Raw genomic sequence first — 26,801 nt, 5'->3', positions numbered from 1 at the left:
CATTAAAATAAATTTAACTTAAATTGGTAAATGGTAGTTTAATCATAAATTGATTTTATAAGACTTCATTATATTATTAAATTTATATTCATCTCTTTTTTTTTGAGTGTAGGTGTAGTTCTGTGCTCTTTGTTGCTCTCTTTAAATCAGTCTCTTCTCTTAATTTTTACTCTTTTTTTTTAAATGTGATGTGGGCAATCGGTCAGGTGCTGCCAACTCCTTTTAATAGACCTGCAAACAGACCTGCCAACTCATCTCTGCGACTTTTCCTGGTCAACAACCCGGGTTGTGAACTCGAAGACGACATCAAACTTAAGTGTGAGGAACTCATCATTTTACCAAAGTGGAACTCATCATTTTACCAAAGTAAAGTGAGAAGTAAATACTCAAGTAAATAAAGTAAATACTAAAAAAATACTAGAGCGAGACAAAAAAAAAGTTAGTGCAAAAGGTAAAGGCCAGAGGGCGCCTTCTTCCATTTCCAATTACATATAAGCGCCAGAGAGCGCTTCATTGGCGCTGGTTGATGGCTGGGAACGCTGGATATTCAGTCTTCTCTCGCACTTGCACCGAATCGGACGTATCCGTCGGATGGCTGATAGATTGGCCCTCCGTGTGGCGCGTATCTGCGGATCTGTTCTAATTGTTTTCTGCCTCGGTTAGTCAGTGGTTTTGTGAATAAGTAATTGTATCGGGACTAACTCAACAGCAGCTTGACAAAGGGTATCTAAATAGAGAAGTGCAGGGTCGCAAAACCGCCTCAGCTAGTGTCTTGAAGATACAGAGGCAGTCTAAAAAAAGAATACACATACCTGAATTTATTCCAATCGCGTTCGCGTAACAAACAAAAAATAGATAAGGCAACAACAATAACACAAATTATTACGAAAATGCGCCAAGAAAATTAAAAAGTGCAGATATATTTCGATTGTACTAAATCGAAGAAAGTATCTGCTGTTTATTTATGTTGTACGTGTGTGAGTGGGGGGTACGAACAGCTGTTGGGGTAACAAAAGCATGAACCTCTTTGAATAGTCAGAGTGTTGAATACATTTCGACAGCAGCCTCAAAACGACAACAATACTAAAATTCTCTTATTTTTGAGTTACTAAAAAGTCGACAATTTTGTATTCCCCCGCAATTTTTTTCCAGGTGAGTCAATTTTGTTTATACAAGAAAAGCTGTTTATTTGTTGATTAAAGCAACAGACGCTTTTCTCTTTAGCAAACTCTAACTTGTGAAGGCAGGCTGATAACAGAGAGGTAACGCACTTATAAGATTCCCGCAAGAGTTCAATGCTTGCAACCAAGATAGTGGTTTGAAATGCTACAAGAAAATGAGATGTGTTGATAATTTATGCAACAGGTAATAAATCGGAAGATTTAAAAAGTTTTCAAAATATGCTCAATGTAAATTGGGGTCAAAAGCATTTTTGAGTTTGAACCTTACATTTCGGTAAATTGGATACAGGATTCCCTCAAAAAAATTGCTAGAATGCATTCATAGAAAAAGAGTGCAGCAGCTCGGCAGCAACAAGGGAAAGCCTGGGAAAAATCAATAAGAACGCACGAGCAACCTCCCAAAGCCTGCTCTACCCCTACTGCATCGCACTCCGCTGAGCGGCCGACAGCAAATCGGACAACTCCATAAGCGATTCCGGCTTGGTTCTAACCGAAATCAAAAAGGACAATGTTGGGCCAAGCGAAGGATTGCCTGTTTCAAAACGGTGCTGACGAAGTGCAGTCAAAGATTGGGGCTAACTGCTGATGGCGGTGAAACTCCCCCGGATTCCGTTCCACCCCTTACTCCATTTGCTGCGAGAGTCATTGTCATCTAGCGAAAAGGGAAACCAGCTACGAATTCTGGGGGCAGTTTCAACCTCTGGCTGTCAACGAAAACAAAACAACGGGGGGACCGGCGCAGGCGCATGGGTCTCCTCAACTCTCTTTCAATTTGTAGTTCGTTTCAACCGAAATTCAAGCTCCCATTTAGCGAAGGTTTGTTGTTGTTGCTCTTGATGTTGCTGTTGTTGTTGTCACTGTTCTATTGTTAATGCATTTTTGGCAACGAACTGTGTCGCTTGTATGTATATCTGTGAATTTGGCTGCACATAACCAGCTTCCCCTTCGATGCGTTTTCCTTGAACCACAGCAAAGAGCCAAATGAAAAGCGACGTGGAAAACGAGTTTCTCATTTCGAAGAACTGCAATTGCAATGGCAGCATCAAGATTATCGAACTGGTTGGGGCATAAGCACTTTCGATTTAAACGCCAATTTAGATATTGGGCTAAAAGTTCTGAGAACCCGAAGAGAGGGTATACATACCTGATAATATGGCTTCCCCCTCCAATCGCCTCTTTAAGTGGGTCACTTAGAAATAACGTTCTTGACCAACATCTGGAGCGGATGCTTTCATCATAGGGGGAAACTGAAAGTGGAAAGGCTTGAAGACATGGTTGAGCTAGGGCTTGCAGGGAAAACATCACAGGGAATGCGAAGTAACCGTGCTTCCGCCTTCCATTTCAGATACCGCGGTATCAGTGTTTATCGCAACAGTGGCGACATGGACCAAAAATAAAAATAATTACTCTGTAATTTTACACGTCGTTCTCCCAATTAGCCAACGCCAATATGTTGGCCCCATTTCTTTGTCGTAGATATCGCTGTTTGTATACAAACTTTTTTCCAGCCCCACTCCCTTCGCTAGTCTTTGGCTCCAAGTGCAGTGAACCCTCGTGGTAATTATCAGGGGAATTAAGTGAAAAGTATATAATCGTTCTCCAGTTGTGAACGGATTGTTGTGCCAGGGCAAAGTCAAGCGAGTGAAGGTTGAAAAGAGTTTGGAGCAAATTGGCTATGGAAACAATGCAAGTGGGGGAGGAATAGGCGATTTTTCTATTCAAAGCAAGATGCAATTTACGCTTTTATTGTGTTTCACAGCATCTTTAGGTAGTTACTCTGCCATATGGTGCTCTAATAGGGCATGTACACATTAAAAAGATAATAATCAATATAGTCCTGTTATTCTAAGGATTGGGTGGTAATTTTAATATTCGTTAATAACTATATTATCTATTTATTAGTCGTCGGTTCTGTTTGTGCTTTCCAACAACTTCAGTACGGTGGGAAGTGACTTTCAGTCCTATGCCTGTGAATCCACTTCACATCAAGTGTACATATTCTATGTGTATTCTTAATTAGTCGCGAAGTCCCTCGCCCTACCTTGCATGTCCCATTAGTTGGTTTCATGTGGTCCCACTATACCTTGCTCTCATTAAGCTAATTGCACTCTCACATCGCTTGAAAATCCCATGCCTCAACATGACGAAGGCTTATAAGTAAGGTCAGCTTGGTAAAGGGCCACCAACAACAGGAGAAGAAGGTTTCACGCTCATTGATAATTTACAAAAATCGCAAACTTCCGATTCCAGCGAACTTAATTGATACAGGAACATTTCACTTCAGCTACGTTCGTCGTGACGCCAGATTGTCAATGCCGGTGAAAGGAACAAGGCACGCGTCAAGCAACTAGTGCGAAATAAATGGTTATGGGCCTCTACTAGAGATCAGACCGGCTGAAAACGGGTGAGGCAGCCGCTTCCTCATAGGAACCTGAAATAGCCGGCGAATTTCTGCTGCTGGGGCGACAACGTCACAGTCACGTTCTGGCTTATTAATGATTAAATAATACAACTTGGCCGAGCGTGAAATTCTCTCAAAGCGACACAAAAATCAAGCTGTGACCGGTTCATTCTAATAAAATGTTAACGAACACAAATTGTTTATTGCATTAGTTCAATAACTGAACGGAATTGTACGGAATCGGCAAGCGGAGGGAATCCGCCAGAAACTTCAGCTAATTGTGTTTCCGGACTCAGCCTCGAACTTTGCTTGATATCGACTGGGCTTTTACTCGATTAGTCTGAACGACACTTTGTTCTCAAATCGTATAAATAGTCAGAATTATATATTTATATACTCTTGCAGAGGGTATTTCTTCTATTAGTTTTCCGATCATTCTCTGACGAGTGTATTATATAACTGGTTCGTTTTTGGTTTAAGAAGATGGTTGTAGCTGATCTTGTCGTAATCTTTGAAAAAAACTGGCAGGGGAAGCTTACTAATTATTATGCAAATACAAAACTCTTAACAGATTTTAGTATCAGATAGTTTTACAATTGTAGCATCAATACAGAATACTAATTGGCAAACCATTGAAAAACAGTTCATTGACCCCAAGATTTCGCTATTAATTCAATTACCTTCTACAGAAGTTGGAAGTTGGTGTGGTTATTGAAAATATCAAGTTCTTCGCCATCATCGCACTTATCAAGTGAAATCTAATGGCTTTGCTCAGCATTAATCATCCACTTTCCTAACGGCTCTTAGTGCTACATGTCACGAAAGAGAAACACAAAAATTACAGATTATGCTAATGGCTCATTAAGTCTCTCCGTCAATGCAAAAATAGTTTCGAAGTAAACAAATGGTTACTCCACAGGTAACGACTGCAAAGGAGAGCGATATTAAAGTCTTCATCCAAACTACGGCTTTGGGAAGTCGGTTGAACAAAAAGCACGGCCAAGGGCAAAAATACTTAAAATGAGTCACAGAGAAAAAGTGAGGCACTTTCAGAGGCACCCACATCTCTGTAAAAGTGTAAATTATGTTAATTGACAAACATTTATGGCATAATTGCCAAGCGATTGCTGTCACTCATTAAATAACAGTAAAGTATGAAATGAAAGTGAAAATCAGCAAAATCAAGCAAAACCGTGAGATCTACAGCGAAGATATTATCCCGATATGGAGAGAAAGTAAAGTATTTGAAAAGTAGAGCGATCAGATGAAATCGTTGTGGCCTCTGACATCTTAAGTAAATATCTGATTACCATACCATGCAAATTAGATTACTAACTTTTAGGTGGTTGAATTTCCTATCAGCACACACATTTTGTTGGACGTTGTTACTCTCGAGCCATGGTCAATTTTCTCAAAAGTCGATTTTAATGTGGCTTTGTATAAACCCCTCTCCAAACACTTTTCACGCCCAAGCATCATACCAACTCATAGCCAACCGAGAACAAAGCTGAGAGGGAAAGCGATTTAACAATGAACTTTAGACAGAGAACAACGAAATGAAAATGGGAACGCGAATGTGAACAAAACGTGGAAAGCGTTAAAAGTTCAAACGCCCTGAAAGACAAGTTAACAGGCCCCAGCAGCACATTGTACACAAATAAGAGCGGCTGAAATACTTATTCTGCTCGAATTTCTATAGTAACTGCTTAAAAGTCAGGTGGCTAGGCGGCTGCATCTAATAACGCCGGTTAGCTCCTGCTTCAGAACGGACATTGTGCCAAATTTATGAATGATCACTTTTTACGTCACCTTACCAGACAAATTAGAAACGCGTGCTAGGGAACTCTCGTCAGCGTGAAATGAAATAAATACCTAGCGCCGTTAGCTGGCGAGAGTGTTGGCAAGTGCGTCCAAAGACCTCTGTCTAACGAAGTCTGTCATTGGGGCCAGTGACTCGGGCTGAAGTCAGTTATCCCCGCATTTGCACAGCTGGGGCCAGTTCATTCTTGTTTCAATCTCTTGAAATCTAACGTGTGTGGAGTGGAAATAAATGGACGGAACCGCTTTTAATTGTCCCCTTGAGTTATTAATTACTTTCAACACTTTCAGAGCTATCGAAAAACAATAACAAGTGCCCAATAATGATTAGCTAGTTCTGTTTTCCAAAAACTTGTCTAACAAAATTGTTTATGCTTAAGACAAGCACTGTCTGTCCGAACAGAATGATTAAATGCCAACATATCATTGTAGGAATGCTCTAGCATATGCTCTAGCTCATACATTATTAATATTCGTGGTTGTGTTCATAGTGTCCGACAACCCGTGCAGATAACAGTGACTGATAAGAGTCAATGGCAGCTACCAAAATTGAACTTAATGGTTCGAACAATAGAAAATATGGAAGTTATTACTTCACCTGTTCCCATATAACCATTGGTATGGGATTTTATATTGGCAATTAATACTTAGCTTAGCTCTGATCATGACATGGTAAATAAAGACTCCCGCGGGCGCTTTGGACCATGACTCACTATATCACGTTCATGCCCCCAGTCCCGAATAGACACCAACCAGACTCCGGGAGTGCGTATCTTTCGGTACCCCATCCCAGCACAGACGCCGCAGGAGATGCATTTGCATGCAAGAGCAAACAGCATATCTTCTCGTGGGCCGACGTCTTCTGCTTTGCTTGGGCCTGGGATCCGGCTTCCCAGGGCGACGTTAATTAGGGCGACAAATGCCTGGGCGGAGACGGGAACTGAGTATTGGCGCCCCTGCGCGAGAACTCGTTGCATTCAGGCTATTGTTTTTCCAAGGCAGTTGCGTCTTAAAGTGGAAAACTATCGACGGGCCCCAACTTCCATCAATAAATGGCTGGCCCGGCCAAAAAAAATATTTGTTTTATTTTCTCGTATGATGGTTCTTCCACTGCGAAGCACCCAATTCACTGAGTTAAAAATTACTGATTGCTTTCGCAATTCCATCCTAATAACCACCCTTGTTTAATGTCTTAGTAGAAGCTTAAAACTTTCCCACAACCCTTGGAGAGGAATCAAAGTAGCACTCGGATGACAGAGACGGAACCAGGAAGCCCAGTAGCCTTGCAAACCAGCCTCCCACTAAGAAGTGATAGAACCGCATCTCAGTTTAAGTTATTCACCTTGCTTATTAATTGTGGACAAGGCACTGGTCAATTCGCATCCGAGAATGGGAACTTTGGAAGCAAAAGCAAATTAAAATATTTTTCCGCATTAGCGAGTGGCGAACGAAACAAAATCTGAATTAATTAAAATGATTTGTGCAAAACCGCGAGGCGGATTCAATAAGGTGAGAGCCCAGAGGGAATGGAAAGACAAAGTGAGGAGGAGACACCGTCAAGACATGTGCGTTGAATTTAATATCGTTAAAATTGTCACCCAATAAAAAATAAATCCTCCCCACTAATTGGATACCAACGCGACCTGTCTGACGTTGGGCGAGATGGAACAGGGCAGGGACTGAGTCTGAGAACGGATGGGGCTTCCTTCTGGCGATGATTAAATGCCTCGACGTACTATAAAAATCAATATTGTTTAGCAATCTCGGCACGCAAATCGCAAATGGCCAGCACGTTGCCATGGCCAAAAGGAGGGGGTGCGGTCTAAAAGGGGACTGCTCACTAATTACCAGCTGCTAAACATTCTGACGCGCGTCCCTTGCGTCTAATGTTGGTGATAACGTGGCTGTGTATCCACCGGGTTGTTGGTGGCTATCACGTGTCTGCAGCAAGTGCAAATGCACGAAAAGCTCAAAAAAGACTAATTGAGATACTACGTTCAGATTGCTTTCTCTTGGTCGAATTGCGATATAGGCATTTACTGCCATCAATACTGTTAATAATAGACAATTCTTTATAAAGAGTAGTAACATAGGGTCCATAAGGGCTCGTAAACAATTCACATGGATATACTAATTGACTTTGCAACATTTTTAGATGTCAATTTTGCATGGCGCTTACTCTAATTGCTTTATATTTTCGTTTGCTCTCATTTTCAGCTCTGAGAAAGGAAAAACAATTGCATAGCTGAGGGATTGAAAATTGCGGTAAGCCAACTTTTACTGACCCTGCGCTTTGGTTTAGTGGGTGAGCGAATAAATATAATAATTAGGGTCATTCTTCTGGAAATCAACTAATCAAAAGCTGCTAGCGATTGACAGCCTTTCTGTCCCCTTATTTTATTTTCAAAGTTCAATTGGCAGGCAGGACCATTGCTATTCCCACCTCACTGATACTTCTGTCAATCAATCACTCCCAAGTTGGGCACTTTCAATCTGAACTCGTATAGCATATATTTGCAGATAAGGCTACATAATTACTTAATATTGGCATAACCTACCCCGCCAACCTATCGAATCCAGTAGACACAACAACAGTCATGGCTTCCGTTTGACGGGCTTAGGCGGTTCGAATCGCGCGCGTGGCAGGCCACGTGTGTTATCATTGTCTTGAGGGGCTTGGTGGCTCCGAAAACCGGGAAAAATCGGGGGTTTCTAGGGAAATAAGGAAACAACACGAGGTCAAATATTGGACTATGTTGTATCAATAGAAAATCACACAAATCAAATAGGACTTAAAAAAGAGGACAGGACAGGACAGCGGAACTTGAAGAATGAAATCATTAACATTAGTGCTGCTGGTCGGAAAGCTTTAAGGCAACATTTGACTTGATTAAGGTCACTTGCTCAGGAAGAAAATGCTCTCCATGGTGGGCAGTAATTATCACTGGTTTTACTCTTGCCACTGCTTTTGCCACTGTGCTGATTTCTGCTGTATCGCTGATGTTTTCTCCATGGCGAAGCTCAGGGGAAGAGTGAAGCGCTGACAAGGATTCCGATGAAGACACCGAGGCCTTGGCAACCACAACAACCTGAATGACAATTTAACTTTGTTATTGTTCTCACCATCGCTATTGTTATTGTTGTCGCCGTTGACAATGTTGAAAATCAATACCTGTTCGGGGAATTGGCCACCTTCCCATCCCCTTAAAAGGGGTGTCGGGATTCCGACTTCTAGTCCTTGTTCTTGCAAACTTGCTCTTGCTACTTGGGCCGCTGGATCCTGATAATGACTAGCTAGAAACCCTTAGGTGCAGTTTAAATACCTTTATATATCTGATGACTTGGGGAATGATGGACTGACATATGCTTGGGATCTCAGTTTGCTTATTTCTCTTTGAGGGTCCGTCCACGTCAAAAATGGAAATAAACAATAAACAACCAAAGTCGTCTAAACAATTGCAGGCAAATAGCGGAAATCACGTTTTTACACTGCTGACGTTCGAGTGGCTAATGAATGGTCGAATGGACTGGGTGGGGGCTTGGAAAAGCCGATCCAAGTCTGCTTCCGACCCACAGCGAAAGGGGTGCGGGAGGAGGGGCGGACCGGTTGTGGGTGGACAGCACGCGGAAGGTGTGTAAAGATTTATGACGTCGTTGCCGGCGCTGGCTTACACATGTTCTGGTCTCCCCCACCACCCACTGGCGCACTCAGGGAACGACAAACACTAGAAGAATAACAACTCGATAGTGCGCCGCAGCGGTATTTGTAGCTTTTCCACTCTTTCCACTTTTCCCCCAACCCTGCGCTTGAAACGTGACTGTGGGGAACGCGGCTTCCAAGTAGCGGGTGTTAATTCTTTTATGGCCGTGTCTGCTGGGCTACCTGCACTCTGACACTTCCAGCACTTCCAGCCAGATGCATTTTACTAGAAGTGTGTCTCCGAGAGACTTTTCCAGGTCTGGCTGCTGGCTCTGAATCCGATGCTGTAGGGCTTTTATTGGTTTTGTCGCCGGGTCGTAAAGTGAAGTGCATCATAAATATTTACAAGTCTGCACCGCATAATGGCGACAGTTTCGGCGAGTCCTTTTTGGCCACAGCCCAAGGCTACAGAACGCCAATAAAAGTAAAATGTTGCAAACGTCCTGACTACATTCCGAATAAATTAGCCCGGGCCCCGCAAATTAAGCCTGAGTCTTATTCCCAAAGTCTTGTTCTCATTAACCCGAGCTATTTTTTGAGTGTCCTTGCTCCGAATACCAGAGCCTGAGAGGTCGCTGCAGTTCAAATCCCTCCCCAATCGCTCGCCCATTTCGGACCATTTACGACTTTTACTCAAGCAACAGCACTAACAACGACAATAATGATGACATGAAAATGACACAAAAAAGATAGTGGAGCTCTGATGAATGGCTGGAAGATAATTTGCAGCGAGAGTGACATTAAAATGCACTTGCCAAATAAAAACGAGCATTGTGAATTGGGCAGTCGGCCAAGAGCCCCCAAAGCGCCCTTCCCCATGGACAGAAACAATTGAAAGCAAAAGTGGGGAAACTCAGAGACTTTAATGGCTACGATTTCTCAGCAGCTGGCAAGTAATTAGAAACTTTGCAGTGGATGGGCGATGAGTCCGGAGTCGATGAGGAAATCCCATCGATGGAGTTCGCTTTGAACTTTTCTGGAAATAAATTGTACCCATCATTTTCCCGAAGTACAGGCTCGATGAGCTGCTAAGAAGTTTCAACGTCCACAGTTTGGAACACTCAAGAGGATGCCCTAAAAGCTCCATTTAAACTTTTACTTTATTTATTCCTCAGCGTTTGGGCACTCCAACTCGTGTCAAAATAAAACAAACATTTAAGAGGTTGTTGTGCCCCGAAGCGCAGTGGCTTGAAAGTATATTATGTTCACATAATGATGTGGCTTTATATACATCAATTCTTCTTTAGTTAGAAAACGAACGTTCTGGGGTTTTGAAAGTGTTCTCAAATGATTTAAAATTTAATAGTTAATATCAGATAACATGCTGGGTAACCCAAATATGCCGACAATTAGGCAGAGCAAGCGAGGTGAATAATTTATGTGCGGGAGCTCGAGGAACGACAAATTGAAGTTCAAGCATCGTGCAGGGAAGTCGAAACGCCAAGTTGAATAATGTGTTGCGGTAATATTTTTAGAAGCATATAAAGAGGATTGGGAGCTTCGGCGTGGTGTGCGTGGGTGGGACTGCACACACACTCTTACCTACTTATTTTTATACACCCAAACGGCTGTGAACATGTGCTGGCGTATGTTTTAAATTGCTCTCGCTTGCACAGATGTTGCAATATGCAAACAAGCGGAACAGCAGCCACCGCCAGCAACGACAGCGAATGCAAGGTGGCGTTCGACCCGAAAGGGAGGGGAGTGGATGCCTCGTCTATGGCACTGCGGCAGGCTGAATCACTTCCAGGCACATTACAGAACGCGACTTCTGCAGCCCACGTCTTCCATTTGTCCCCCTCTACTGATTGTAGTAAGTCAAGGAAGCTGTGATAAAGCATTTTCTCGAACTGTAAATATAATGAAATCACAAAGGAAATATAGAGCAGAAACCGATTGTAGTTCTAGTTTATCGTGAAGTTGTAAACTTTAATAATCATAATATCTATTCCATAGAACAGATTCAAATTCGTATGTGACAGTTGCGTCGTCCAGTGATGCAAGTCTAATTAAAACTCTTCAAAATTCAGATCGCTTTCAATTGGCATTGTTCATCCATCTCTTGTCTGCTTGCAATTAATGCAATTATTGTTGTTTTTAAATAATAATTGTAGACGCAATAATAAGTAAAGTAACAATATTGGGCTGAATAAATTAAGCCCATAATCACTGCCGAGCTCGGCGGTACAAATATCCGTGTGCAATAACAGTCGTCCAAACAATGCCGTGTACTTGCCATAAGTTACCTCATTTAATATAGAGTCTGCGCAAAGTTGAACGAATGCTTTAGGTCCAACGGAGCGCATTGAAACGCATCAAAACCAGTGAAATGTTAAATCAAAAGTTGTTTACACCCAGGTAAATGCGTTATTGTGGAAAAACTTCCGCAGTTGGTAGTTGTAAGTAATAACAAAGGGTTGACAGTTCAGAGACCGAATGTTAAAATACCCTTGCAGTATCATTTTTAGATGTGCCCGCAAGAATCAATTTCCTTCTGATTTTTTCTTACATGAATACACCAAATTCGCATCACAACAAATTAATATATATTTAAACAAGCATTTCCGAGTTCCATATTAGTGTCGTTCTTTTTCTACATGCAGAGCCACTTCACGAGCACACATCGAAATACCCACCAAGCAGACACCATGGTGTATTTGCGTACAAATAACCAACAATAAAATATTGCTAAACGATTATCATTCGAGGCACGTTTTTGCAAATCACGTTTCGCAATGGAAACAAACAAAAAATACAAATATTCATATAGCTATGTATATATTATTTTTAGCTTTGTTTGAATTTATTGACCGTTTCTTGTATTCTATCTTTGCGCCATCCATTTGTTTTTTGCTCTTTTGTGTGTGAATACCAGTTCTTTTTGCATCATAAGTAAGGTTTGGCAACATCAAAATAGCTTATTTAAATAATTTCGAATATCAATTCTCTGTAGTTTTTATAAAATATATACTTTCGGTCAAGAAAATGGTTATCTTATTTCAGGAAACAACTACCTATGCTTTTACTGATGAGAGCACAAAGAAATGATTTCAACTGGTTCAAGACTCAAACAAATGTAAATAACTTGTGGAGAAAAACATTTTATTTTGTTTATTGAATTGTATGCAATACTGTTTCATTGCCCGCTGGCAATTTGCCAAAATGAATAAACGCGGATTTATAAAAATAAACAGAAAGAAGTGCAATAGCCGCCACATGCGCCACCAAACAAATTGTTGATTCTAAAGTAAACAATTACACCTAGGAACGAACAATCTACTGCATAATATTTTCATCCCACAAATAATGAATTTTTTTCATAATTGTGTGTTATTATAGGGGTCAGAATCAAGAATCAAAACAAGCAATGCTGTTTGTGCCTATGCGATTAGGCACGTATCTAGGGAAGAAGCACCAGTATAACCACATTTCCAATCGGAAATTTCTTGAGAGAAAAACCCTTTTTATTTATTTATATTCGTAGTATAAATTTAGGATGAATATCCTTATCTTAAATAAAGAATTGTTCTTTAAAATGCATTTTTTGCTAGTATAATAATATAATATGTATCTTGCTTTCCATTTCCAGCGCGTGTCTTCCATACACATTTTTAAACAATTTTTCACCTGATATATATTTTTAAGAGAGCAGCACATTTTAAAAATGAGTTCCCATTGTCACACCCACATAAGAAGCATAAGGCTGACGTTGCTGATGCGTAGTATTGAGGCAAAGAGAGAATTCAAAAACAGAGTGTCAAAGTCATTCGAGGCATTTTTCAATTTTGGCTGCGTTCAAGACTCGCACAGTTGTGTACATATATAAATATATTTATACAAATATATGTGAGTTCATGCCTTTGGCGGCTAAGCTGTATTCACACTTTTGGCACCAACTGTCAGGGTCAATATCCTAAGCAGGCAACACTTTTGATTTTGCTGCTAGCAATTTCTTTAGAATTTGGCTGAGATAAGTTAAACGTACAGTTAAAATCAACAATTATTACCCACACAATACTAAACAATTTATTTTCGTACACATTTTTCGGATTTTTTTAGTTGTCACTTTCAAAACTTTTAAGTTGAATTAAGAACCCAGTAAGAACCTCATTTGTGTCAAGATACAGTCCGTCTTAAATGTAATGGTTATTCGTGGCAAGGTTTCTCAGTTGCTCAACCAAGATGAGTACTAACATGATTTATTGTAGTCCAACAAGAGACCGAAAATGTACCCAAGTCGTTATCTTGGGCCAGGTTTAAGTTTCACCGAAGACTGTTCATATGCAAAGCGTCTGGCTTGTATTGTGCCTCGAACGCAGAGGCAGAGGTTGTCGGTTGCCGTCCAAACCAGATTTGCTGGTATGTCCCACCGAACCACTTCTCAATGTCAGCAGCACACGCCCACGCTTCATCCTACAGCCATTGGTTTTTGCGGATCCTAGGGAGCACATAAAAGCATTATAGTGCAGGCTCTGAAATGGCTTTTCAAATCCATTCGAGAAAGAGCAACTTAATTTAAACTAGGTAAAATCCTCTTTATTTAAAACACGTCTCATATTGCGGAAAATGTTTTTTCAGCTCCCTTTATACATACTTATGTCAACATTACAGTGAATTTGATAATAATTTATTAGGTATTTTCTTTGCCGGGGAATAACTGCGCATTTGGTGAGAAGGCGCTAATCGGACGGGGTATTTAAAGAAACGCTCATAAAGACTATGTGCTAGTACTGTTTTTCGAAGAGGGACGCTTATCGCCTGATAACCGCAGACCTCCAATTATTTGGCTAAACTGTATGCGGCTTTCTCGTTTCAGTTGGCAAACCACACTTGCCCAGAGGCAAATGCGACATTCTGATTAAAGCCGAAAACAGCTGAAATACTCCTGCGTCATGTATTTACGAAAAATGCTCCTACTGGCCTGCCTGGTGCTGCTGTTTGGGGGACTGCCGCATCTCACATCGCCCACAACAACCACAACCTTAGTGGCGGCCATGTCCATCGCCAATCAGGACCTGGAACGCTACTTCAGACCAGGAAACGGCACGCACACCTTCGCCAGCATGGAGGACCGCATTGCAGTGGACGTCTACAACTACGCCTTCCTCAACTGGTCGTATGTGGAGCACGGCAACACCCTGTGCAACATGGACTTCGCCCAGGAGCAGGCTCGCTACGGGGAGGGAAAAGTGTTGAACGTTACGGGGCGTCTGATCCACGTCAGCGCCGCGGACAACGCCAGTGACGACTTCGCCTGCACACCGTACATCAAGGGAACCCTGGGATCCCCTATACCAGACAAGGGCGTGACCTGGATAGCCTTGGTGCGCCGCGGACGCTGCACCTTCGAGGAAAAAGTAAAGCATGTCTACCAGCAGAACGCCGCCGGTGTCATTATCTACAACGACAAGCAAGTGATGCAACTGGAGAAGATGCAGATCAAGGGCAAGACAAGTGAGTTTACCCCCTGACCCTTAAGTTGGCCACTTGCTCATCCTAGTAAACTTTCATTTCTGCAGGAAACATAGCAGCAGTGATAACTTATCAGAATATCGGGCAGGACTTGGCCATTACTGTTGATAGAGGCTTCAATGTGACTATCTCGATCATCGAGGGAAGACGCGGAGTGCGCACCGTCAGCAGCTTGAACAGGTGAGTGTCATCAGAACTCGGGTGTATGAATAAGGCTTTAATTTTTCTGAAAGTAAAAGGAGGGAGTACAAAAAATAATACCATCTGCTTCATGGAGACGCCGGGGTTTGAACCCGGGACTTCTCACATGCGAAGCGAGCGCTCTACCACTGAGCTACGTCCCCATACAATCCTTGAAACTTCAGAGTAATTGTTCAAGCTGGCTAATAATTCAGAAACAATCTTTTGAAAATAATCGTAAACAAAATTTTCCGAGTTAGAAAAACACTTACAGGATTTAAAACACAATCATATACTTTGTCTGGTGAAAGCTTAACTTTTCGCTTTCTGGCGCATGTTCTAGTTTCTCTTACTTAGTTACTTATACCATTAACTTCCATTTTAAACAGTTTATATACCTCCTTATATACTTCCTTAACCAAAATTTTTTTGAACAAAGAGCTAAAAAAAAAATTTGTACGTTTAACTGGAGACGCCGGGGTTTGAACCCGGGACTTCTCACATGCGAAGCGAGCGCTCTACCACTGAGCTACGTCCCCGTCTGGCAACTCAGTGACCAAATGTCAACTAGAGCCAAGGCAAGTTTCGCCCTTTGTCTTACACTGCCTTACCATCGTTCCGTCGGTAAAGCAGGTTTTACATTTTTCTTCGTCGAATTTCACATACTCTAAATAAATACTCTAAAAAAAAAAAATGTAAATAAAATGTAAAAAAATACGACGTTGTTCGCGCAAATTTTGTTTAAAATGTTTTAAATTAAATTACGAAACATGATTTTATTTATGGCTTGTTCAACGAAGGTTAATAATATACTAAGTGAGCTTGAATAAACTTAGAGAAGAAATATTTTTAGTCTACCGACCTTCTATTAGTGCCGCATCCAGAATTTTTTAAATGTCAAGGACTTTAAGAACACATTTTTCGCATACATATTTTAAAAATTGTTTTGCATTATATTTCCATTTTATTTCAAATTTCCTCCCATATCGAGACATTCACTTCCAATTTGAATTGTACTCCAGGTAACCTATTTCGCAAGCGCACTCTTCATTAGTACGACTTAAAAAAGTTACTTAAATAAAAAAAGAATTTTAAATCGAGTTGGAGACGCCGGGGTTTGAACCCGGGACTTCTCACATGCGAAGCGAGCGCTCTACCACTGAGCTACGTCCCCTTGCAAAATTCGCGCGTCGATTTCCAACTACAAGCACGGCCAAGAACGTTCTGCTTTACCGACACTGCTCGTAAGCAGTTCAACTGCTTAGAATGATTGTTATTAAGTACTGTTTAAACTTTTGTACTTAACGATTTTAAACGAATAAATTAATCGTATAAATCAAAATTAAATGAATATTCATTTAAACGTACTCACTTACTAACTTATTTTTCAGAACGTCAGTGCTGTTCGTGTCCATATCATTTATTGTTTTAATGATTATCTCGCTGGTTTGGCTCATCTTCTACTACATCCAGAGGTTCCGTTACATGCAGGCGAAGGATCAACAATCGGTAAGCGGCCTCTTCATAAATAAATTCAAAGTCTCATGCGTCCTTCTAATCCTCGTAGCGCAATCTGTGCTCTGTTACCAAGAAGGCCATCATGAAGATACCAACGAAGACGGGTAAAATTAGCGATGAGAAGGACTTGGACAGCGACTGCTGTGCCATATGTATCGAGGCCTACAAGCCCACGGACACCATACGGATACTGCCATGCAAGTAAGTGAGCAGAAGCCCTCCAACAGAATGCCTACTTAACTCCGTACTTGCAGGCACGAGTTCCATAAAAACTGCATCGATCCCTGGCTCATTGAGCACCGAACCTGTCCCATGTGCAAGCTCGACGTGCTCAAGTTCTACGGATATGTGGTGGGTGACCAAATATATCAAACGCCCAGTCCCCAGCACACAGCGCCCATTGCCGCCGTGGCTGTGGACCATCCCTCCATCGAGGAGGTGCCCGTCATTGTGGTGGCCTTGCCTCAGGGACCACAGCCCCTCCAGCAGCTGCAGGCCAGCAACATGAGTAGTTTCGCTCCTAGTCACTACCTCCCACGTAGTCGTAGTCCTAGCAGTAGTGTCCAGCAGCAGCTACCGCCCCTTCTGTACCAACCCCACCTGCTGCAGGCGGCAGCGGAGCGTGGCAGACGCAACTCCGCTCCCGCCACAATGCCGCACGCTATCATTTGTACTGCCAGTCATCAGGTGACCGACGTTTAAGATATCGCCAAGCCACTCACGATTAGTCTAAGGTACAACGTTCAACCTACTGTGTACATACGCGGATATTAACTGCCCCGCGAGCAGTGCAGGTATTCAATAGTAAGCTGTAGTGAGTTATAGTTCTTGGTTAGATTTGATAACCTAACACCAGACCAATGTTCATATTGATTTGGCAAGGCCTACGCATCGAAAGTTGTATTTTATTCGTATAGTTAATTACAACATTGCGGGAATGCCACAGGGTGCATCCTTGTCAGCCTCAATCATAATTATATTTTATTTAAGATATGTATTAAAAGCTTCAAATGTGAGATTTCGTACGTTTTAAATGTGAATTTAGGTATTGATTATGTTGGTAGGTTAAACAAACGCAATTTCTATTTCTCAATGCCCGCTATAATACATAAGCCAAGCATTTGGCAGGCTTGATATCCGCGCAGGAAATTGAAAACAAGAACATGGTTACAAAGATTTTCTATTTCCTTGGCTTTACCAAATTACAAGAGCTGATGCCGATTAAGACTAACGTAAAGGCTTATTGGACTCATTTGTATTAAGTATTCACTCATTTGTAAATAAATTCATTTGAGAGCAGTGTACTTAAAAAAGCTGATAAGAAGACTTCCATTTTAGTTTTTACAAATCCCCACGCACACTTATATGTATCAAAGCAACCATATAAAATACCGCTAGAAGTTCAACTTGAAGACGGAATTAAAAAACTTAAATCGCTTAGGGTTAAAGATAAATGTTTAAGTTCTATTTAAGAGTAAGAATTGTCGATACAGGTAGACGAAAGAAATTACTTGCGAGTACTACAATAACTATGCCTACCTAAATACTATACCAATACAATTATAAACTATGACTATATCTTATAGCTGTAGATGACGTAATGTTAAATGCAATAATTGTAGAAAAATCCGCGACTGTTTTGCTAGTCGAGTGTCTGCCGACTAGACACATGAAGAGATACACAAACCAATCGCACTCAGCGCACATTATGTATTAGTGTTTACTGTAATATTGAAGGTGCCAAAGTATTTGCTTTTAGTTGTTCAAATTGAATAAATCAACAACATATTTTATTTACATTAATTCGTATTGCTTACGACGTTTAGTTGAATTTATTTTTGAATTGTTTTCATGGCTCTTAAAGTTTATAACATTTGAAATCGTCAGATCAAAACAATTAAAGAAGTAATTTTACTTTTCTTGTTGGGCCGATTTGCATTTATTTTGCAGTATTTTTTTATGAAAAATATTTTTAAAAGTTATCTCGATTTTTCAAAGTAAGTAGTTAGGTTTTATATCTTCTTTTCTCAAATGTTGTTTTGTTTTTGATTACTTACATCAACCTCAAACAAGACCATGCTGATCGGTTAAAACAACCGTAAAGAAATTATAGATTATCTTTGCTAAACCCCTTTAACAAATTGTGGACTCAAACCTTTTTAAGAACCAAACAAATAAACATATTGAATTTTGAAAATTTATTTGAAAGATGCCGCTTTTTGCCTTTAGACCGCTTGCGTTGACTATTTCTTGGAACAGCACCAGAACTAGAAGGATGTTTTTCTTACAGTTTTTAGGCAGCGAGGAGAGTATCCTGGAATATCAGCCGGATCCCCCCCAGGGACTAACAATCGTGGAGGCTGGGAACAGCTCTGCAGAGCCTGTAGTTGGAGCAGTCCAGACCAGCGCCTTGGCGGATCTCATTCGAAGCCGCGACTTTGTAATCGATTTTCCGCGAGTCTTTGTCCTGGACAGCGGTAGTGTGGTGGGAGCCCGCGAAATGCTGTTCCCGACCCGCCTGCCCGAACGCTCGCAGAGCTCCCTGTCGCTGAGGCAAGCCCGCGACTGGATGAGCCTGATGAGCAACAAGCTCGAGGAGCAGCAGGGTCTGCGCCGTTTGCGCAAGGATGAAATGCAGCAGGTACTCAGGGGTGAAATTATTGGAAAACCCTCCCAGATCTACTCAACTACTTTCTCTACACAGCAACTTCTTAGTGCGCGGGAGTCGGCTCGCCACCGCCGATCGCGTTCAGCGGATGGACGCTACTCAACCGGATGCTTCGGGGGTCGCCAGCGTCAGCCCTCCGTGCAGGCCTCTGGCCTAACTCAACCACAGCTCCAAGCCGAGGTCGTCCAGCTGCGGCGCTCCAGCTCCTCGCGGGCCCTGCAGGAATTGACGGACGCCTCCTACGCCCAGTCACGGCAGCGGCAGCGGGAAAGGGACACCTTCGACTTTGCCAGGACGCGGCGACGATTCATGAGGCGCGAGAGCGACGAAATATCCTTGCGCTCACTGCCCAGGCGAGGAGGAGCGCCTGCTCCCCCCCTGCAGTTGCATCGGGAGAGGGAGGCCGACGCAAGCGGTCACGGTGACCAAATTACCATTCAGGTGAATGGGGAAGGTGTCGACCTCAACGAGTGATTAAAACTGCATACGCTTAAATGATGAATAATTGTGTAAAAATATCGTATCTATTTTAGAAACTGTTAAATAATGTTAATATGCTTTTAGGAATATAAATTTGAGAAATAGTCGAAATATATAAAGTCATACTTCGATAACCTCCTAATAAAGTTTACAATCGAAAAGTATTCAAGCCCAGAAAAACAGTTTACGCAAATTGGTAAGAAACAACAATTTCGTGTTGGCCCCTTTTCCCCAAGTAAAATAAAGCCCTCAGTTGTCTGAAGTTTTTTCGGCTCTTTTTAGCAACTTCGGGGCGAATTCCATTAAGGATTTGCGCGTGCCTAAGGGATAGTGTAGGAACGCAACATTCGGGCTGATCCCAGCCGGCTGATATGTTGTTGGGATTCAAGGCGATCAGGGCAGACAGCCAGGCAGCAGCAGAACTCCAGACCAACAGAGTACAGGCAACTGACAACGGACCCGATTCGACAGCTCAGGGGAGATCCACATTTTGATCCCACCGAAGGCGAGGACCAAGAGAAATAGAGCACAAGTTATGAGGAAGCCGAGCGGTTGAAGTTGCCGCGGCCAAAGACAGCTAATAAGAATTCATCATGTGCCGCAGCAGCAAGCAGCAGGGGCAGAACTCTCCCAGGTGGAGCGGAGGGCAGGGCCAGGCGTCGCCTGCACGCGCCGTAATTGCAACGCAACAGGAGGGCCGCGGATCCCTGGACCAGGAGCACTCCAGAGCGCTCCAGCTTCGAAGACGCTCGATGTTTATAAACTTAAAGCCTGTAATCACATTAGGGCATGTAGTCAGTGGCCCGTCCTGGCCTTCCGCCCAACTGTTGCAGCTTTATCACCTGACGGGCTCTGCTCCTCCGACTCCGCTGCTTCTTCGTCATACTCCTGGCTCCTCTGGTTCCACGATCGCGATCGATGACAGCACGTACAAGCCTGGTCCCAGTTGCCGAGATTGGAGGCTCAGCCGCGCTGTGTTTTTTGAGGGCTCTGGGCACAGGGGCGTGTCCGTGGTGGGCGTTGCACTGAGCATTCATGATAAAATTATTATATTGTTGGAGGGCCGATGTTTTGGGGAAGCCATGGTAAGAGAGCAAACTAAACAGAATATGAGTTCATCGTTTACCATTTACATACCGTAACTCTTTGTAACGAAGTCTTTAGAACGCGCTTTCCAAATTCCAACCAACAACTTTAAAGCTCTGGAAATTATTGAGTGGCAGACAAAAGTCCGTTTCAATTATGTGACTAATTTTATAGGAAATCAGAGGAACATACCACTTTAAGCGGAAATCCTTAAAATGTTCATTAAATGTTCCTTACAAAATAATACTTTAAAAATAACCCAAAAAAGAAATTTACAAACTTTTTTATGAACATTTCTTTGGTATCCTGTTTTTTAATTATATCTCGAGATGATTAGATTAGATTAGATGATACATATTTTTTTTTTAAACTGGAATGTCACTCTTAAGTTTTGCCGAATAAATGAACAGACTTAGTATGTTGTGTGTACAACGGCCAAAATCGCCTCGTCCAACTTCAATTAAACACTGAAGAAAAGTGGAGGAATGGAAATGGGCAAGGAGCTGGAACTAGATGAATTAGATTAACAACTCTCTTTTCTAATTTTTCCTAATTTTTCTATTATCCCTTCGTCCTTCTGTGTTATTTCACTTTTAAAAAGGTAACAAATTCTATATTTTTGAATTAAGGCGCCATGTGTTCGTTCTCTTCCATGAATATGAGTCATACTTTTCCCATTTGGTAACACCAATCTCTTCTATCTCTTTGACTCTGCATAGCAACAACCTTTCACCTCTCTCTTCTCTGCTCTTTTCCTTTGATCCTTTTACATCTTTGTAAACAGTAGATGGCGCCATACAAAATTAGTAAACTTAATGTTAATATACATGCATGTTAAACAAAATATGGCAGCCCTGGTGGTTATCGAGGGTTGTGATGCTTGAACGCATTTTCCCAGTCGGAATAATGAACGCTTCCCAAAAACAAAAAGCCCATTGCTGAACATCTTACAGAAGAAACCAACAAGAAGGACACATAATTATTAATATTATTATTCTAATTAACAGTAAATTATAAATAAATATATAAATATTAAAATCACTTCATAAATGTCAGCCATATGTAAGTTTTTCTGAAGCCCATTGCAATCTATAGATGATCAAAATCATTTATTGTTCCCGCCCCTTATAATTTTTTCTGGTCAGTCTGCAGGCCATAAATAAATGGGCGCACGACAAAAACAATGCACCGTGCTAATGTGGCAAGTAGGAGGCGATGCCATTGAGGCGAATCCAATCGCCCATGCAGCAGATGTGGCTTCGCTCTCCTTCTTCAGATCGGTGATCGCCAGTCGACAATGCGATCACCAGGGCCGTCGCTAATCTGCTGTAAATGAGTAACACGAAGCAATGGAAATCATTGCAGCTATAGCTATTGACGGTCCTCCATATGCTCCTCCATATATCCTGCCAGGTTTCGCTCTCCCAATCGGAACTAATTGGGGGAACAATAAAACCGTTCTCGTCTACCCTCCTACGATGTGTGAAGTTAAATCCAATCACAGAACAAGCGACGCCCAAGGATGCGTCGGAAAAAGCGAAATATGTGGTACCGTCTTATTGCCAAATTTTTGTAATTTGTTTCGGCTGTGATTAAGGATCACGTGACAAGGAGATCCCCACCAGGATCTGGCGAAAAAATGGCGATTTGATGGGCTGGCCTATCATGTCTGCTGATCATGCCTGACTGACCTGACGGCTCTCGGCACGGGACCCGAAGTAAAAATGTCCGGTAATGTTGTGTCACCACTTTCCGAGCAAAATAAACTGTTTTAAGATAATTCTAAGCTGTTTCGCGTTCTAACTGCCTGCTTTCAAATTGAATTTTCTTGTTGGTCTTTTCAATCATTTCTTCTAAAGACTTTCAGTTATAAAAGTTATTTGAATGGCAACACCCGATCTCGATATCTGCACCGGCATGCGCTTAACTTTAGGATCCTCCTTCGACCTTCTTCTCGTCGCTTAACTACTTCCCCTTGTGGGGGATCATCGTAGACGTAGACCTCGGACAACCCAGATTGGAGGGCTGGCTGTGTTAGCCTTGGGGAGGCTTCGAACCAGTCCTTGGCTCATGAATATGTTATTTGGTCCGACTTGTTGGTGCGAGTGATTCATAGGCCGGTGATCTCTTGGGGCAGCCTTTTCTCGGTGCCGTTTTCGCTGCGTTGGGCCTGTTGATGGCGATTGCGATCATGTCGATTGCCCGCTGATATAAATATAAATGGGCGAGTATTGCGCTGATTTGTCGGCTCAACTACAAAGCGAAGACTAACGGCAATTCAGCTAAGCCTTTTCGATTCTCCTCAGCCTCGTCCACGATCTTTGCGATCTTGATCTTGTAAATCAGACCGCTAAGCGATCAATCTAATGCAGTTTATTATGTTTTTACATTACGTTGTATTCATTGATCACAGGGAATTTAATTTAGAAGGTGACCGACACAACTCGGAGATTTCCTGAGAATCTCCGACCGATGACTAGTTCATTCACAAGTAGCTAAGTAGCTCAAGCTGATCACAAAGTTAATCCATAAATTGTCGCAAAATCGAAATCCACCAAAATATTTTCAAGACCTGCCTAAGCCCCTTCCTGCCGGGTACTCTGGAATTCTGCCGAAGTCAGAAAAAGTATATCCGAATATCCGCTTATATAGATCAGCGCGATCAGCGGACAAAAACAAGGGGGCGAAAAAAGACAAGAAAACGGCATGTTGTCAAACGTTGAGTTGGCTCAGCCGCAGGCCAAGATTAAGTTGGGACTACGCACCCGAATCCGACGGGGCAGCGGTGATGAGGCCAAAAGAATGCAGAGCGAGTCAAGGAATCGAGACTGTGCCGAAGGCAAGGTGGGCGTGGCTGCATTTTGATTGAAATCAAACACAAAAGGAGATTACAATTTATTTATTTGGCCAAGCGTGTGGGAAGAGCAGGGGTAGGAAGCGACCGAAGGCCTCAAGAAAGGATGCTCGTGAGTTGCGCGTGTGCAGCGGATTATCCTTGTGCACTTGTTACACATCCTCGCAGGAGACCGCAGAGTCTCTGCCGATTCGGCGACAAAAGCCTCAGAATTTAAAGACGACCAAGTTCAAGAGCTGGAGGAGGGTGAGGAGATGAACTCATCAGACAGATTCAGACGACCTGAAAGCCGACGGACACCGGCACTGATCCCGTTCGCCTGCTTGGACCCGAATAAATGCGGATTAGTTTCCCGAGAGGGTGCTAAGACGAGTAAACGCCTACACGACCAAAAGTCATGTCATGTTGGGCCAGAAAGGATTTGCCCTGCCACTGACACAATTTCTTGCACCTTCGTCTGCCCACAGTTCCTTCTGAGGGGTAAGGCAACCTGCGCAGATCTAAATCTTGCTTTGATCCTTACACTCACAAAGCACTGGGCACGGTTTGGCAATATTTATTAGTTTTTATTGGATTTTCAGCTTAGGCTTGCAGCAATGCGCAATCTTGGATGCGATTCAGCTAACGAAAAAGCAGGCAAAGGGACGGTCCACCCCCAACGACTTTTCCGTGTCACCTCCTTGGGCGAAACAAATTCAACTTGGTCATGGGGTATTACTTTGTGCATTATTATTGCCAGTGCAGATCATCTTGTAGTCGCATTTTTTGCTTTTTGTCAAATTATCAATGATCAGCCATCCGATCCGGAAAGAATAAGCATAGTTCGGGTGTCCAGTTAGCAGTGAAGTGTGTGGCAAATCGTAATTACTGGTTTCCTTATTAGTGAGGAGGATCTGGCAGACTAGTAAATAAGTCAATAAATGTATCCCAGAAAAAGGAACCATTCTTGTTAAACAAGTTACAGTTGCCAAGTTCTTAACTTATTTTTAGCTTGCCACACAGAAGACAACTTGTACTTTATTGTACGTAGTAGTTGACATTTGTTAATGATGCCCAGTAAAAATAAATTGTATTATGGTTCATCAGGGTAGAAATGGCCGACATTTCCACGACTTTTGGCAAGGATTGTTGCAATTCATAATGGCTGCCGGCGAGGGAAAAAGATGTATGGAATGTTCAACCCTCCAATGGAAGGGACGCAGAGCTCCGAACAACTTTGGCCTGGGCTCGGTCACACCAAGCGTTTATAACCGCCAAAAGCAAACATCCACCGAGCATTTCGAAATAACCATGAAAATAATCCATCTTTCCGCTAAGCAAGCTGCAGTCCGCTCCCGTCACCTCGTCCTTTCCTGACACTTCGACGCACGGCCTGCCTAGAACTCCCCTCGGTATCGCCGCTTTCGATGGCCAGGATCGGGGCAGGGCAGCTGCCGAAGGGAGAATGGCAGCAAAAAAAGTGTCAAAAAATGTTTCGTTTTAGATCTGTTGAAAAATAATGTTCCCGTCTTTGTCCTTTTCCCGTGATTTCTGCACGCTTCACGCCAATTTGCGCGCCTATCAACCGGGAGATGGCAGTGGTGGTGGTGCTGCTAAGCGCGTCCCAGCTCCCTGGTCCGCTCCCGGGTCTGGATGCTTTTCCAGTTTCCCGATAGCAACTGCTGCATCCTTTCGCATATTGTTTCCATTCGTCCTTCCCCCTGCCATGGGAATCACTTTCAATGGCGCGAAGTATAATTCATTTAAATGATTGGTTTGTTTGTATAGACTGCATATGCGGGGAGGGGCCGGGGAGTAGCTGAGCTCTGCTAGCCGTGGAAATTAGTTTTTCCACTCGTTCACAGAGTCATGCATGTTCCGTAGTTGGTGGTGTCCTTGGGGGTGTTCCAAATGGGTGAGCGAAATTGCGTGGTTCACATACAAGGAAATCACGTTAGGAATTACTTTTGCCCAAGCAATAATATAAACTGACTTATTAGTTTAGGGTTTTAGATCGAGAAAGCTTTGCCTTGCCAGTATCTTTGTAAAGAGTAGACATTACCAACAATTGACTTAATAACAATCGCTTGCCTCGCTTTTTCCGATTGAAAAGCAGGCGTAGAAAACAGTAAACGAATCTACTCGAAAGTATTCGAGCCGGACTCGGTGAGAGCACAATACGGCTACAATTACTATTACAAATGCCAGTTGGCGGGCCGGCAAAAGATCAAAGCGCAGCACAAAGCTGTGCAGGCCAGGAAATAACAGAAAATAACGTTGCCAGCGTGCACAATAACAATGGCAATAAAGATAAAAATAATAAAATATAAGCCAAGGAAAAATAGTGTACAGAAAATGGCACAGACACAACGGCAACAAGAAGCATTGCATACCATTTCCATTTCCATCTGCAACTCCAGCCCCAGCCCCATCTCCCAAACCGAAACCGAACTCATCGCCAACTTTCCCAAGCAATGCGAGTATGCAAATATATCACAGTCGGATGGCTAGTTACCTGATGGATGGTACAGCCGAATGTTCCATGAGTCATCCGCCCTGGTGGCCGCTTCCTTGATCCCGCAAGCGCGGAGCAGGTACGACACCAAAGTTACGGTTTGATCACAAGTTGAGCGTAAAATATGCTAAAGATCATCGGGTGTCAGTGACTGTGTGTGCCGGCAAATGAGCGTAAAATGATCAAAGAATCTTCGCGCGCTATGCCAAGTCTGCCCCGTAGTCTTCCCAACCCCATCTCCTCTCCGGACCCCCTCCGATCACCTGGAAAAGCTCGCAGTCGCACAGCGCACGTATACTAACTACGTGCGCGCATTTTGTAAAATAACATTCAATTTGTGCAACCTGATCAAGCCATTGCAGCGGGCCCAGATCACCGATCGCCCTTCGACGATCATCGAAAAGCCTGCCTCAATAAATAATCAATGTACTCCGTTGTAATCACATTTCTGCGATCCACATTTCCAAATCCCTCGACTGACGATTGTGCATATTTTTACGCTTGCTTAAAACGGCCGAGTGCCGAGCTCAAAGAAGATCGCCGACGGCTCCCGCTCCCCCCCCCCAACTTGGCCAAACTGCCACCATCGGAGATGGAGATGGAAATTACATGTTGCAGGCCCCGCTGATGATTTCTGCAATTGCTGGCCAACGTCGGCGGCAATAACAACAATTTGTTCGGATAGCCGGTGCAGACAGCCTGGCTGCTGCCGCTTCATCGCTGGTCCAATTGGCCCGAGTTGGCATCGGCATCGGCATCGGCATCGAAATCAACTCGCAGCTGCATCGCCATTACTCAGCCGATCTTCGGGGCTCCTCCCGGTCTGGGGGGTTCCTTATTGAATTATAATGTTATTTAGTTGTGGCTGCCGCTGCGGCTGCGGCTTCTCCATCGACGTCATCGACGGTGGATTGCAGACTTTGTGGAAGCGATCGTCGCCTGGGGGCTC

The 26,801-nt window shown here is 42.9% G+C and overlaps 1 protein-coding gene and 3 non-coding genes across 5 annotated transcripts; 1 reads left to right on the top strand and 3 right to left on the bottom strand.

Moving 5' to 3' along the window:
• Positions 1 to 528: 528 nt before the first annotated feature.
• gol (ring finger protein goliath) lies at positions 529 to 19,582 on the top strand. 2 transcript variants are annotated; one of them, XM_017074544.4, is made up of 9 exons: positions 564 to 658; positions 7,618 to 7,665; positions 13,917 to 14,554; positions 14,620 to 14,752; positions 16,144 to 16,261; positions 16,320 to 16,471; positions 16,525 to 16,621; positions 18,561 to 18,911; positions 18,975 to 19,582. In XM_017074544.4, exons 3-9 carry the CDS (start codon positions 13,993 to 13,995, stop codon positions 19,410 to 19,412), a joined length of 1,851 nt encoding a protein of 616 aa, XP_016930033.1. In that variant the 5' UTR covers positions 564 to 658; positions 7,618 to 7,665; positions 13,917 to 13,992; the 3' UTR covers positions 19,413 to 19,582. The 2 variants fall into 2 exon arrangements, with proteins under 2 accessions (XP_016930034.1, XP_016930033.1); XM_017074545.4 differs by lacking the exon at positions 7,618 to 7,665 and having other exon boundaries at positions 529 to 658.
• On the bottom strand, positions 14,845 to 14,916 carry TRNAA-CGC (transfer RNA alanine (anticodon CGC)). Its single transcript has one exon. It is a non-coding gene; the product is annotated as a tRNA-Ala (tRNA).
• TRNAA-CGC (transfer RNA alanine (anticodon CGC)) lies at positions 15,220 to 15,291 on the bottom strand. Its single transcript has one exon. It is a non-coding gene; the product is annotated as a tRNA-Ala (tRNA).
• TRNAA-CGC (transfer RNA alanine (anticodon CGC)) lies at positions 15,855 to 15,926 on the bottom strand. The gene has a single exon. It is a non-coding gene; the product is annotated as a tRNA-Ala (tRNA).
• Positions 19,583 to 26,801: the final 7,219 nt, after the last annotated feature.

Source organism: Drosophila suzukii, chromosome 2R (assembly GCF_043229965.1).
Source record: "Drosophila suzukii chromosome 2R, CBGP_Dsuzu_IsoJpt1.0, whole genome shotgun sequence".
NCBI lineage: Eukaryota > Metazoa > Arthropoda > Insecta > Diptera > Drosophilidae > Drosophila > Drosophila suzukii.
The sequence above is the reverse complement of the archived record's forward strand: the minus strand, read 5'-3'. Positions and strand labels throughout refer to the sequence as shown.